Source organism: Oncorhynchus tshawytscha, linkage group LG19 (genome assembly GCF_018296145.1).
Source record: "Oncorhynchus tshawytscha isolate Ot180627B linkage group LG19, Otsh_v2.0, whole genome shotgun sequence".
NCBI lineage: Eukaryota > Metazoa > Chordata > Actinopteri > Salmoniformes > Salmonidae > Oncorhynchus > Oncorhynchus tshawytscha.
This window is the reverse complement of record NC_056447.1, coordinates 54,460,736-54,473,857: the sequence shown is the minus strand read 5'-3', so window position 1 is coordinate 54,473,857 and position 13,122 is coordinate 54,460,736. Positions and strand designations below refer to the sequence as shown.

The following is a 13,122-nucleotide window of genomic DNA, read 5'->3' as shown; positions in this document are numbered from 1 at the left end:
CCCACAGCCCCCTGTATGGTCCTATTCCACCCCACAGCCCCCTGTATGGTCCTGTTCCACCACACAGTCCCCTGTATGGTCCTGTTCCACCCCACAGCCCCCTTTATGGTCCTGGTTCACCCAAACAGCCCCTGTATGGTCCTGTTCCACCCCACAGACCCCTGTATTTTCCTGTTCCACCCCACAGCCCCTGTATGGTCCTGTTCCACCACACAGTCCCCTGTATGGTCCTGTTCCACCCCACAGTCCCCTGTATGGTCCTGTTCCACCCCACAGCCCCTGTATGGTCCTGTTCCACCCCACAGCCCCTGTATGGTCCTGTTCCACCCCACAGCCCCCTGTATGGTCCTGTTCCACCCCACAGCCCCTGTATGGTCCTGTTCCACCCCACAGCCCCCTGTATGGTCCTGGTCCACCCCACAGCCCCCTGTATGGTCCTTTTCCACCCCACAACCCCTGTATGGTCCGAATCCACCCCTGTATGGTTCTGTTCCACCCCACAGCCCCCTGTATGGTCCTAATCCGCCCCCTGTATGGTTCTGGTCCACCCCTGTATGGTTCTGGTCCACCCCACATACCCCTGTATGGTCCTAATCCGCCCCCTGTATGGTTCTGGGCCACCCCTGTATGGTCCTAATTCGCCCCCTGTATGGTTCTGGTCCACCCCCTGTATGGTCCTAATCAGCCCCTGTATGGTTCTGGTCCACCCCTGTATGGTCCTAATCAGCCCCTGTATGGTTCTGGTCCACCCCTTGTATGGTTCTGTTCCACCCCACCGCCCCCTGTATGGTTCTGGTCCACCCCTGCATGGTCCTAATCAGCCCCTGTATGGTTCTGGTCCACCCCTCCTGTATGGTCCTAATCCGGCCCCTGTATGGTTCTGGTCCACCCCTGTATGGTCCTAATCAGCCCCTGTATGGTTCTGGTCCACCACCTCTATGGTCCTAATCAGCCCCCTGTATGGTTCTGGTCCACACCTTGTATGGTTCTGTTCCACACCACAGCCCCCTGTATGGTTCTGGTCCACCCCACAACCCCCTGTATGGTTCTAATCCACCCCTTGTATGGTTCTGGTCCCCCAACAGCCCCCTGTGTGGTCCTGTTCCACCCCACAGCCCCCTGTATGGTCCTGTTCCACCCCACAGCCCCCTGTATGGTTCTGTTCCACCCCACAGCCCCCTGTATGGTCCTGTTCCACCCCAGAGCCCCCTGTATGGTCCTGTTCCACCCCACAGCCCCCTGTGTGGTTCTGGTCCACCCACAGCCCCCTGTGTGGTTCTGGTCCACCCCACAGCCCCCTGTACGGTCCTGTTTGACCCCACAGCCCCCTGTATGGTCCTAATGCACCCCCTGTATGGTTCTGGTCCACCCCTGTATGGTCCTAATCCGCCCCCTTTATGGTTCTGGTCCACCCCTTGTATGGTTCTGTTCCACCCCACATTCCCCTGTATGGTTCTAATCCACCCCTTGTATGGTTCTGGTCCACCCAACAGCCCCCTGTATGGTCCTGTTCCACCCCACAGCCCCTGTATGGTCCTGTTCCACCCCACAGCCCCCTGTATGGTCCTGTTCCACCCCCTGCATGGTCCTGTTCCACCCCACAGCCCCCTGTATGGTCCTGTTCCACCCCACAGCCCCCTGTATGGTCCTGTTCCACCCCACAGCCCCCTGTATGGTTATGGTCTACCCCACAGCCCCCTGTATGGTCCTGTTCCACCCCACAGCCCCCTGTATGGTCCTGTTCCACCCCACAGTCCCCTGTATGGTTCTGTTCCACCCCACAGCCCCTGTATGGTCCTGTTCCACCCCACAGCCCCCTGTATGGTTCTGTTCCACCCCACAGCCCCCTGTATGGTCCTGTTCCACCCCAGAGCCCCTGTATGGTCCTGTTCCACCCCACAGCCCCCTGTGTGGTTCTGGTCCACCCCACAGCCCCTGTGTGGTTCTGTTCCACCCCACAGCCCCCTGTATGGTCCTGTTTGACCCCACAGCCCCCTGTATGGTCCTAATGCACCCCCTGTATGGTTCTGGTCCACCCCTGTATGGTCCTAATCCGCCCCTTTATGGTTCTGGTCCACCCCTTGTATGGTTCTGTTCCACCCCACATTCCCCTGTATGGTTCTAATCCACCCCTTGTATGGTTCTGGTCCACCCAACAGCCCCCTGTATGGTCCTGTTCCACCCCACAGCCCCCTGTATGGTCCTGTTCCACCCCACAGCCCCCTGTATGGTCCTGTTCCACCCCTGCATGGTCCTGTTCCACCCCACAGCCCCTGTATGGTCCTGTTCCACCCCACAGCCCCCTGTATGGTCCTGTTCCACCCCACAGCCCCCTGTATGGTTATGGTCTCCACCCCACAGCCCCCTGTATGGTCCTGTTCCACCCCACAGCCCCTGTATGGTCCTGTTCCACCCCACAGTCCCCTGTATGGTTCTGTTCCACCCCACAGCCCCCTGTATGGTCCTGTTCCACCCCACAGCCCCCTGTATGGTCCTGTTCCACCCCACAGCCCCCTGTATGGTCCTGTTCCACCCCAAAGCCCCCTGTATGGTCCTGTTCCACCCCACAGCCCCCTGTATGGTCCTGTTCCACCCCACAGCCCCCTGTATGGTCCTGGTCCACCCCACAGCCCCTGTATGGTCCTGTTCCACCCCACAGCCCCCTGTATGGTCCTTTCCACCCCACAAGCCCCCTGTATGGTCCGAATCCACCCCTGTATGGTTCTGTTCCACCCCACAGCCCCCTGTATGGTCCTAATCCGCCCCCTGTATGGTTCTGGTCCACCCCCTGTATGGTTCTGGTCCACCCCACATACCCCTGTATGGTCCTAATCCGCCCCTGTATGGTTCTGGGCCACCCCTGTATGGTCCTAATTCGCCCCCTGTATGGTTCTGGTCCACCCCTGTATGGTCCTAATCAGCCCCCTGTATGGTTCTGGTCCACCCCTGTATGGTCCTAATCAGCCCCCTGTATGGTTCTGGTCCACCCCTTGTATGGTTCTGTTCCACCCCACAGCCCCCTGTATGGTTCTGGTCCACCCCTGCATGGTCCTAATCAGCCCCTGTATGGTTCTGGTCCACCTCCTGTATGGTCCTAATCCGCCCCCTGTATGGTTCTGGTCCACCCCTGTATGGTCCTAATCAGCCCCTGTATGGTTCTGGTCCACCACCTCTATGGTCCTAATCAGCCCCCTGTATGGTTCTGGTCCACACCTTGTATGGTTCTGTTCCACACCACAGCCCCTGTATGGTTCTGGTCCACCCCACAACCCCTGTATGGTTCTAATCCACCCCTTGTATGGTTCTGGTCCCCCAACAGCCCCCTGTGTGGTCCTGTTCCACCCCACAGCCCCCTGTATGGTCCTGTTCCACCCCACAGCCCCCTGTATGGTTCTGTTCCACCCCACAGCCCCCTGTATGGTCCTGTTCCACCCCAGAGCCCCCTGTATGGTCCTGTTCCACCCCACAGCCCCCTGTGTGGTTCTGGTCCACCCCACAGCCCCCTGTGTGGTTCTGGTCCACCCCACAGCCCCCTGTACGGTCCTGTTTGACCCCACAGCCCCCTGTATGGTCCTAATGCACCCCTGTATGGTTCTGGTCCACCCCTGTATGGTCCTAATCCGCCCCCTTTATGGTTCTGGTCCACCCCTTGTATGGTTCTGTTCCACCCCACATTCCCCTGTATGGTTCTAATCCACCCCTTGTATGGTTCTGGTCCACCCAACAGCCCCCTGTATGGTCCTGTTCCACCCCACAGCCCCCTGTATGGTCCTGTTCCACCCCACAGCCCCCTGTATGGTTCTGTTCCACCCCACAGCCCACTGTATGGTCCTGTTCCACCCCACAGCCCCCTGTATGGTCCTGTTCCACCCCACAGCACCCTGTGTGGTTCTGGTCCACCCACAGCCCTCTGTGTGGTTCTGGTCCACCCCACAGCCCCTGTATGGTCCTGTTTGACCACACAGCCCCTGTATGGTCCTGATCCACCCCCTGTATGGTCCTGTTCCACCCCACAGCCCCCTGTATGGTCCTGTTCCACCCCTGTATGGTCCTGTTCCACCCCACAGCCCCCTGTATGGTTCTGTTCCACCCCACAGCCCCCTGTATGGTTCTAATCCACCCCTTGTATGGTTCTGGTCCACCCAACAGCCCCCTGTATGGTGCTGTTCCACCCCACCGCCACCTGTATGGTCCTGTTCCACCCCACAACCCCTGTATGGTCCTGTTCCACCCCACAGCCCCTGTATGGTCCTGTTCCACCCCACAGCCCCCTGTGTGGTTCTGGTCCACCCCACAGCCCCCTGTGTGGTTCTGGTCCACCCCACAGCCCCCTGTACGGTCCTGTTTGACCCCACAGCCCCCTGTATGGTCCTAATGCACCCCCTGTATGGTCTGGTCCACCCCACCCCTGTATGGACCTACCCCTCCCCCTGTATGGTTCTGGTCCACCCCTTGTATGGTTCTGTTCCACCCCACATTCCCATGTATGGTTCTAATCCACCCCTTGTATGGTTCTGGTCCACCCAACAGGCCCCTGTATGGTCCTGTTCCACCCCACAGCCCCTGTATGGTCCTGTTCCACCCCACAGCCCCCTGTATGGTTCTGTTCCACCCCACAGCCCCCTGTATGGTCCTGTTCCACCCCACAGCCCCCTGTATGGTCCTGTTCCACCCCACAGCCCCCTGTGTGGTTCTGGTCCACCCCACAGCCCCCTGTGTGGTTCTGGTCCACCCCACAGCCCCTGTATGGTCCTGTTTGACCACACAGCCCCTGTATGGCCCTGATCCACCCCCTGTATGGTCCTGTTCCACCCCACAGCCCCTGTATGGTCCTGTTCCACCCCCTGTATGGTCCTGTTCCACCCCACAGCCCCTGTATGGTTCTGTTCCACCCCACAGCCCCCTGTATGGTTCTAATCCACCCCTTGTATGGTTCTGTCCACCCAACAGCCCCCTGTATGGTGCTGTTCCACCCCACAGCCCCCTGTATGGTCCTGTTCCACCCCACAACCCCCTGTATGGTCCTGTTCCACCCCACAGCCCCTGTATGGTCCTGTTCCACCACACAGACCCCTGTATGGTCCTGTTCCACCCCACAACCCCTGTATGGTCCTGTTCCACCCCACAGCCCCTGTATGGACCTGATCCACCACACAGACCCCTGTATGGTCCTGTTCCACCCCACAGTCCCCTGTATGGTCCTGTTCCACCCCACAGTCCCCTGTATGGTCCTGTTCCACCCCACAGTCCCCTGTATGGTCCTGTTCCACCCCACAGTCCCCTGTATGGTCCTGTTCCACCCCACAGTCCCCTGTATGGTCCTGTTCCACCCCACAGCCCCCTGTATGGTCCTGTTCCACCCCACAGTCCCCTGTATGGTCCTGTTCCACCCCACAGACCCCTGTATGGTTCTGTTCCACCCCACAGCCCCCTGTATGGTCCTGTTCCACCCCAGAGCCCCCTGTATGGTCCTGTTCCACCCCACAGCCCCCTGTGTGGTTTTGGTCCACCCCACAGCCCCCTGTGTGGTTCTGGTCCACCCCACAGCCCCCTGTATGGTCCTGTTTGACCCCACAGCCCCTGTATGGTCCTAATGCACCCCCTGTATGGTTCTGGTCCACCCCTGTATGGTCCTAATCCGCCCCCTTTATGGTTCTGGTCCACCCCTTGTATGGTTCTGTTCCACCCCACATTCCCCTGTATGGTTCTAATCCACCCCTTGTATGGTTCTGGTCCACCCAACAGCCCCCTGTATGGTCCTGTTCCACCCCACAGCCCCCTGTATGGTCCTGTTCCACCCCACAGCCCCCTGTATGGTTCTGTTCCACCCCACAGCCCACTGTATGGTCCTGTTCCACCCCACAGCCCCTGTATGGTCCTGTTCCACCCCACAGCCCCCTGTGTGGTTCTGGTCCACCCCACAGCCCCTGTGTGGTTCTGGTCCACCCCACAGCCCCCTGTATGGTCCTGTTTGACCACACAGCCCCTGTATGGTCCTGATCCACCCCCTGTATGGTCCTGTTCCACCCCTAACAGCCCCTGTATGGTCCTGTTCCACCCCTGTATGGTCCTGTTCCACCCCACAGCCCCTGTATGGTTCTAATCCACCCCTTGTATGGTTCTGGTCCACCCAACAGCCCCTGTATGGTGCTGTTCCACCCCACCGCCACCTGTATGGTCCTGTTCCACCCCACAGCCCCCTGTATGGTCCTGTTCCACCCCACAGCCCCCTGTATGGTCCTGTTCCACCCCACAGTCCCCTGTGTGGTTCTGGTCCACCCCACAGCCCCCTGTGTGGTTCTGGTCCACCCCACAGCCCCCTGTACGGTCCTGTTTGACCCCACAGCCCCCTGTATGGTCCTAATGCACCCCCTGTATGGTCTGGTCCACCCCCTGTATGGACCTAATCCGCCCCCTGTATGGTTCTGGTCCACCCCTTGTATGGTTCTGTTCCACCCCACATTCCCATGTATGGTTCTAATCCACCCCTTGTATGGTTCTGGTCCACCCAACAGCCCCTGTATGGTCCTGTTCCACCCCACAGCCCCTGTATGGTCCTGTTCCACCCCACAGCCCCCTGTATGGTTCTGTTCCACCCCACAGCCCCCTGTATGGTCCTGTTCCACCCCACAGCCCCCTGTATGGTCCTGTTCCACCCCACAGCCCCTGTGTGGTTCTGGTCCACCCCACAGCCCCCTGTGTGGTTCTGGTCCACCCCACAGCCCCCTGTATGGTCCTGTTTGACCACACAGCCCCTGTATGGCCCTGATCCACCCCCTGTATGGTCCTGTTCCACCCCACAGCCCCCTGTATGGTCCTGTTCCACCCCCTGTATGGTCCTGTTCCACCCCACAGCCCCCTGTATGGTTCTGTTCCACCCCACAGCCCCCTGTATGGTTCTATTCCACCCCTTGTATGGTTCTGGTCCACCCAACAGCCCCCTGTATGGTGCTGTTCCACCCCACCGCCCCTGTATGGTCCTGTTCCACCCCACAACCCCCTGTGTGGTCCTGTTCCACCCCACAGCCCCCTGTATGGTCCTGTTCCACCACACAGACCCCTGTATGGTCCTGTTCCACCCCACAACCCCTGTATGGTCCTGTTCCACCCCACAGCCCCTGTATGGACCTGATCCACCACACAGACCCCTGTATGGTCCTGTTCCACCCCACAGTCCCCTGTATGGTCCTGTTCCACCCCACAGTCCCCTGTATGGTCCTGTTCCACCCCACAGTCCCCTGTATGGTCCTGTTCCACCCCACAGTCCCCTGTATGGTCCTGTTCCACCCCACAGTCCCCTGTATGGTCCTGTTCCACCCCACAGTCACCTGTATGGTCCTGTTCCACCCCACAGTCCCCTGTATGGTCCTGTTCCACCCCACAGTCCCCTGTATGGTCCTGTTCCACCCCACAGTCCCCTGTATGGTCCTGTTCCACCCCACAGTCACCTGTATGGTCCTGTTCCACCCCACAGTCCCCTGTATGGTCCTGTTCCACCCCACAGTCACCTGTATGGTCCTGTTCCACCCCACAGTCCCCTGTATGGTCCTGTTCCACCCCACAGTCCCCTGTATGGTCCTGTTCCACCCCACAGTCCCCTGTATGGTCCTGTTCCACCCCACAGTCACCTGTATGGTCCTGTTCCACCCCACAGTCCCCTGTATGGTCCTGTTCCACCCCACAGTCCCCTGTATGGTCCTGTTCCACCCCACAGTCCCCTGTATGGTCCTGTTCCACCCACAGTCCCAGTCCCCTGTATGGTCCTGTTCCACCCCACAGTCCCCTGTATGGTCCTGTTCCACCCCACAGTCACCTGTATGGTCCTGTTCCACCCCACAGCCCCCTGTATGGTCCTGTTCCACCCCACAGCCCCCTGTATAGTCCTGTTCCACCCCACAGCCCCCTGTATGGTCCTGTTCCACCCCACAGTCACCTGTATGGTCCTGTTCTACCCCACAGTCCCCTGTATGGTCCTGTTCCACCCCACAGTCACCTGTATGGTCCTGTTCCACCCCACAGTCACCTGTATGGTCCTGTTCCACCCCACAGTCACCTGTATGGTCCTGTTCCACCCCACAGTCCCCTGTATGGTCCTGTTCCACCCCACAGTCCCCTGTATGGTCCTGTTCCACCACACATAAAGCTTATCTTTTTTTATATTCCTGTATCTCCTTTCCTCAATTGACATACAGTGACCAATCAATCACCAATCACAGATGAATTACAAAAAATCTTCTTCCCTAAGTGACAGAGAACAGAATTAATAGTGAGGACAATTTGTCTTGTGAGTCACTACTGTGTCATGCTGAAATCTACACACAGTAAATTACATGTACAGATGTAGGGTCTAAATTTGACCCGTATTGTCGCAGCAAAATAATCCTGCAGCAACAAGGTTTTTGCGGTTTAGTCCCTAATGTTGCTTGATCAGTGGTTAGGCTATTAGCTGGCCAAAAGTAGGCTACTTGAAAAGTGCAATACTGATAATATATCCGTGTGTTAGTGCGGGTTTTCAGTGAATTTATATAAATCACAAATCTCATCTGCATATCCTGCGATGCAGGAAAATTCTCAGCAGCAAAAGCGTGTTCGAAATTAAGATCCTACATCTGTTTAGGAAGAGGCAATACTCTATTGTTATAGAGTATTACCAATTGGTGAGATAAATACAGAGAATTGGACATTCTTAGCGTAAATAAGAATACAGGCAGCAAAAGCTGCAGGGGATGGTTAATCCCTAAGAAAGGCCTGGGCATTGTTACTATACTGCTCACCACGCAGTTTCCTTCAGAGCTGCTCACTGAAACCTAATAGGCTTCTTGCTTTCTTCAGTACAGTACACAGATCTCTGCCGGGAATACTTCTGAGACACAGGGCTTGGTCTGCTGATGTCAGCACCATGCACAGTAAACAGGTAAACCCAAAATCTAACTGCTAGCTCTTATGTACCGTTCTGTTTTTGTTTCCCTCTCTCAATGATGAACCCATAGAATAAACAAACTAGAACGGCTAATTTAGTCATTTAATAGGATCTCTGTTTCGGTCACTTTGCTCACTCCCCATGATATTATACTGTGATGTAGCCCACTGAAGGAAAAACAATAACGAAAAAGTTGTAATTTATATATTCTCCCAAAGTTGAAACAACACCTGATTAATAACTTATGAACATACCATAACCGTGTTCAGTGTGTATCACTTACAAAAATGATACAGTGGAGACCCGATAGAGGTGACTGAAATTAGCAATGGGCGGAAGGCTTTGAGGATTCCATCTTGCAAATGCTTTTTGAACTTGTTCACGGGTGTTACAGTTAGTAACTCACTTTGCAAACCGTCATTACAGGAGGCCTACATTCGAGACGTGTATAGTGATTTGTAACGTTGACTGAGTGATCGTAACATCAGCGACACATTCTGGCGTTCTTAGCCATGCATATCTATGCAAATGTCATGGCAGAGTTGAAAGATTTCAACTTGACCATGATCGATACCGTGTATTCACTAATCATGACAATAACTGAATGTAAATTGTAATGCAATTTTTTTACTCACCGACAACATCGTCCATTCAGCTGGAGACAGTGGGAATCATCGGTAAGGCGAACGAGGAAAATTTAGGCGCATCTGCAGCTCTGGAGAATCTGTGCGCTTCTCTCCCTCGCTCTCTCCGCGCTTCTCTCCCTCGCTCTCTCTGCGCTTCTCTCCCTCTCTCTCCGCGCTTCTCTCCCTCGCTCTCTCCGCGCTTCTCTCACTCGCTCTCTCCGCGCTTCTCTCCCTCTCTCTCTCACTGCCTGTCTCCCTCCCTCTCTCTCTCTCTCTCTCTCTCTCCCCCTCTGTCTCCCTCCCTCTCTCTCTCTCTCTCCCCTCTCTCTCTCCTCTCTCTCTGCCTCTCTCTCTCTGCCTGTCTCTCTCTCTCTCTCTCTCTCTCACTGCCTGTCTCCCTCTCTCTCTATCTCTCTCTACTCAGTGTCGCATTCAAGCCTTATGGTAATGAAGCAGAACCAATGATCGACTAAAGGATTGTCATTCTCAAATGTGAGAACTTCTCTCACAAACAATAAATAACATAACAACAGTCGTGTGTTTAGATATAATAACAGTCATGTCTTTAGATATAATAACAGTCGTGTGTTTAGATATAATAACAGTCATGTTTTTAGTAGAAGATTAAATAGAATAGAGTCAAATAAAATAGAGCAACATATCAACAAATCTTATTGTAGCCTGATGTGTGCGCACACACACACACACACACACACACACACACACACAAACACACACACAGAAAGCATACACAGAACCAATGGTTGTCTTGACAATAAGGACATCATGTGGACATCAACGGTACATACAGGGGGCTGTCACAGGTCAATGTAACTTGTTGAGGGTTTTATTTGAAGTGAAATGAGTCCTTAAGTCCTCGAAACTTAAGAAACAGGAAGTCCTGCACATCCCAGATGGTTCTGCATTTTACAATGTAGTAACACACAAGGCGAATGAATAGCTTTCAATCAATACATCAATTAATCAATTCATCATATTGTATTTGTCAAGCCCTTTTAACTAATCAATAGTTGTAATCGTAGAGTGCTTTACAGAAAAATAGTATAATAACTGGGGGAGATTTGAATGCAGTCTTGAAAAAGAGCAAGTAAATTACCTATTTCATCCCAAGGTGCATGATTATCCTATGGTTCTGGTACACCCCACAGACCCCTGTATGGTCCTGTTCCACCCCACAGCCCCCTGTATGGTTCTGGTCCACCCCACAGCCCCCTGTATGGTCCTGTTCCACCCCACAGACCCCTGTATGGTCCTGTTCCACCCCACAGACCCATGTATGGTTCTGGTCCACCCCACAGACCCCTGTATGGTTCTGGTCCACCCCACAGACCCCTGTATGGTCCTGGTCCACCCCACAGACCCCTGTATGGTTCTGGTCCACCCCACAGACCCCTGTATGGTCCTGGTCCACCCCACAGACCCCTGTATGGTTCTGGTCCACCCCACAGCCCCCTGTATGGTCCTGGTCCACCCCACAGACCCCTGTATGGTCCTGTTCCCCCACATACCCCTGTATGGTTCTGTTCCACCCCACAGACCCATGTTTGGTTCTGGTCCACCCCACAGACCCCTGTATGGTCCTGGTCCACCCCACAACCCCTGTATGGTTCTGGTCCACCCCACAGACCCCTGTATGGTTCTGGTCCACCCCACAGACCCCTGTATGGTTCTGATTCTGGTCCACCTCACAGACCCCTGTATGGTCCTGGTCCACCCCACAGACCCCTGTATTGTCCTAGTCCACCCCACAGACCCCTGTATGGTTCTGGTCCACCCCACAGACCCCTGTATGGTTCTGGTTCTGGTCCACCCCACAGACCCCTGTATGGTCCTGGTCCACCCCACAGACCCCTGTATGGTCCTGGTCCACCCCACAGACCTCTGAGGGAAAAACGTATGTTATTGTATTCTTTGAATATTTGTTTACTGTCTCCCACATATAGCATCATATTCCTTTTATAGAGCACTACCTTTGACCAGGGCCCACTGGGTTCTATAGGGTTCTGGGCAACAGTAGTGCACTATATAGGGATTAGGCTTCTATAGGGTTCTGGGCAAAAGTAGTGCACTATATAGGGAATAGGGTTCTATAGGGTTCTGGGCAACAGTAGTGCACTATATAGGGAATAGGGTTCTATAGGGCTCTGGTCTAAAGTAGTGCACTATATAGGGAATAGGGTGCCATTTGGGAAGCAGACTCCCACTGTGCATATTGAAATGCATTCACTGAGGAAGCTACTTACTTGAGAAGATCATGCCAGTACAGATGAGGCATCACGTCAGCTTTCATGTGGTACATGGTCCATCTCTCTGTTAGGTAATGTGTAACTGGCTGTAAGGGAGTCAGGCGCAGGAGAGCAGAAGTTGGGTAGACAAAGGAGCCTTTTATTTCGGTGAACGAAAAAACACGGCACTAAGAACACTAAACACAATATGAGTTGACATAACCCAGCACAACCCAGTATAGCGTGCACATACACGAAACAACAAACAATTCCACACACAGACATGGGGGGGGGACAGAGGGTTATATACATGTCTAATACTGAGGGAATTTAAACCAGGTGTGATGGAAAACAAGACAAAACAAATGGAAAAATGAACGAATGAATGACGCGCGGCTCCAGCAGCGCGCCGACACCAGCCTTGGGGACGACCCGGAGGGCGAGGTGCAGGGCGCTCCGGACGGAGACGGTGGAACTCCCGCAGCATTGAAGGGTCCAACACGTCCTCCACCGGAACCCAGCATCTCTCCTCCGGACCGTACCCCTCTCATTCCACGAGGTACTGAAGGCCCCTCGCCCGACGCCTCGAATCCAGTATGGAGCGAAAGGCGTACGCCAGGGCCCCCTCGAGGGGGCGGAGGAACCTCCCGCACCTCAGACTCCTGGAGCGGACCAGCCACCACCGGCCTGAGGAGAGACACATGGAACGAAGGGTTAATGCGGTAATCGGGGGGAGCTGTAAACTGAAACACAGTTTCCTCAGGACTTTGAACGGCCCCACAAACCGCGGACCCAGCTTTCGGCAGGTCAGGCGGAGGGGCAGGTTTCGGGTCGAGAGCAAGACCCGGTCCCCCAGTGAGAACAACGGGGCCTCACTGCGGTGACGGTTTGCACTGGCTGTCTGGCGCAGCACAGCGAGCTGAAGGTGAACATGGGCGGCGTCTCATGTCTCCTCCGCACACGCCGGAACCAGTCGTCCACCGCAAAAGCTTTGGTCTGACTCTGATGCCAAGGAGCCAGAACCGGCTGGTTCCCCAGTACACACTGGAAGGGGGAGAGGTTAGTGGAGGAGTGATGAAGCGAGTTCTGGGCCATCTCTGCCCAGGGCACGAATGCCGCCCACTCCCCTGGCTGGTCCTGGCAATAAGACCTTAGAAACCTACCCACATCCTGGTTTACTCTCTCTACCTGCCCATTACTCTCAGGGTGAAAACCCTAGGAAAGGCTGATCGAGACCCCCAGACGTTCCATGAACGCCCTCCAGACCCTCGAAGTGAACTGGGGACCCCGATCAGACACAATATCCTCAGGCACCCCGTAGTGCCGGAAG

General features: G+C 55.3%; 1 protein-coding gene across 3 annotated transcripts in view; it reads right to left on the bottom strand.

The window, feature by feature from the left end:
- The window catches only part of atp8b4 (ATPase phospholipid transporting 8B4), a gene marked incomplete at its 3' end in the record, with an annotated part of 74,251 nt that extends 62,001 nt beyond the window's left edge, over nucleotides 1-12,250 (bottom strand). For 2 of the 3 annotated variants that reach the window (XM_042301903.1, XM_042301904.1), the window contains 1 exon segment: nucleotides 9,556-9,740. Coding sequence is in view for 1 of the 3 variants with exons in the window: in XM_042301901.1 (XP_042157835.1) it covers nucleotides 11,811-11,866 (56 nt within the window). 3 annotated transcript variants of the gene reach the window in all.
- Nucleotides 12,251-13,122: the final 872 nt, after the last annotated feature.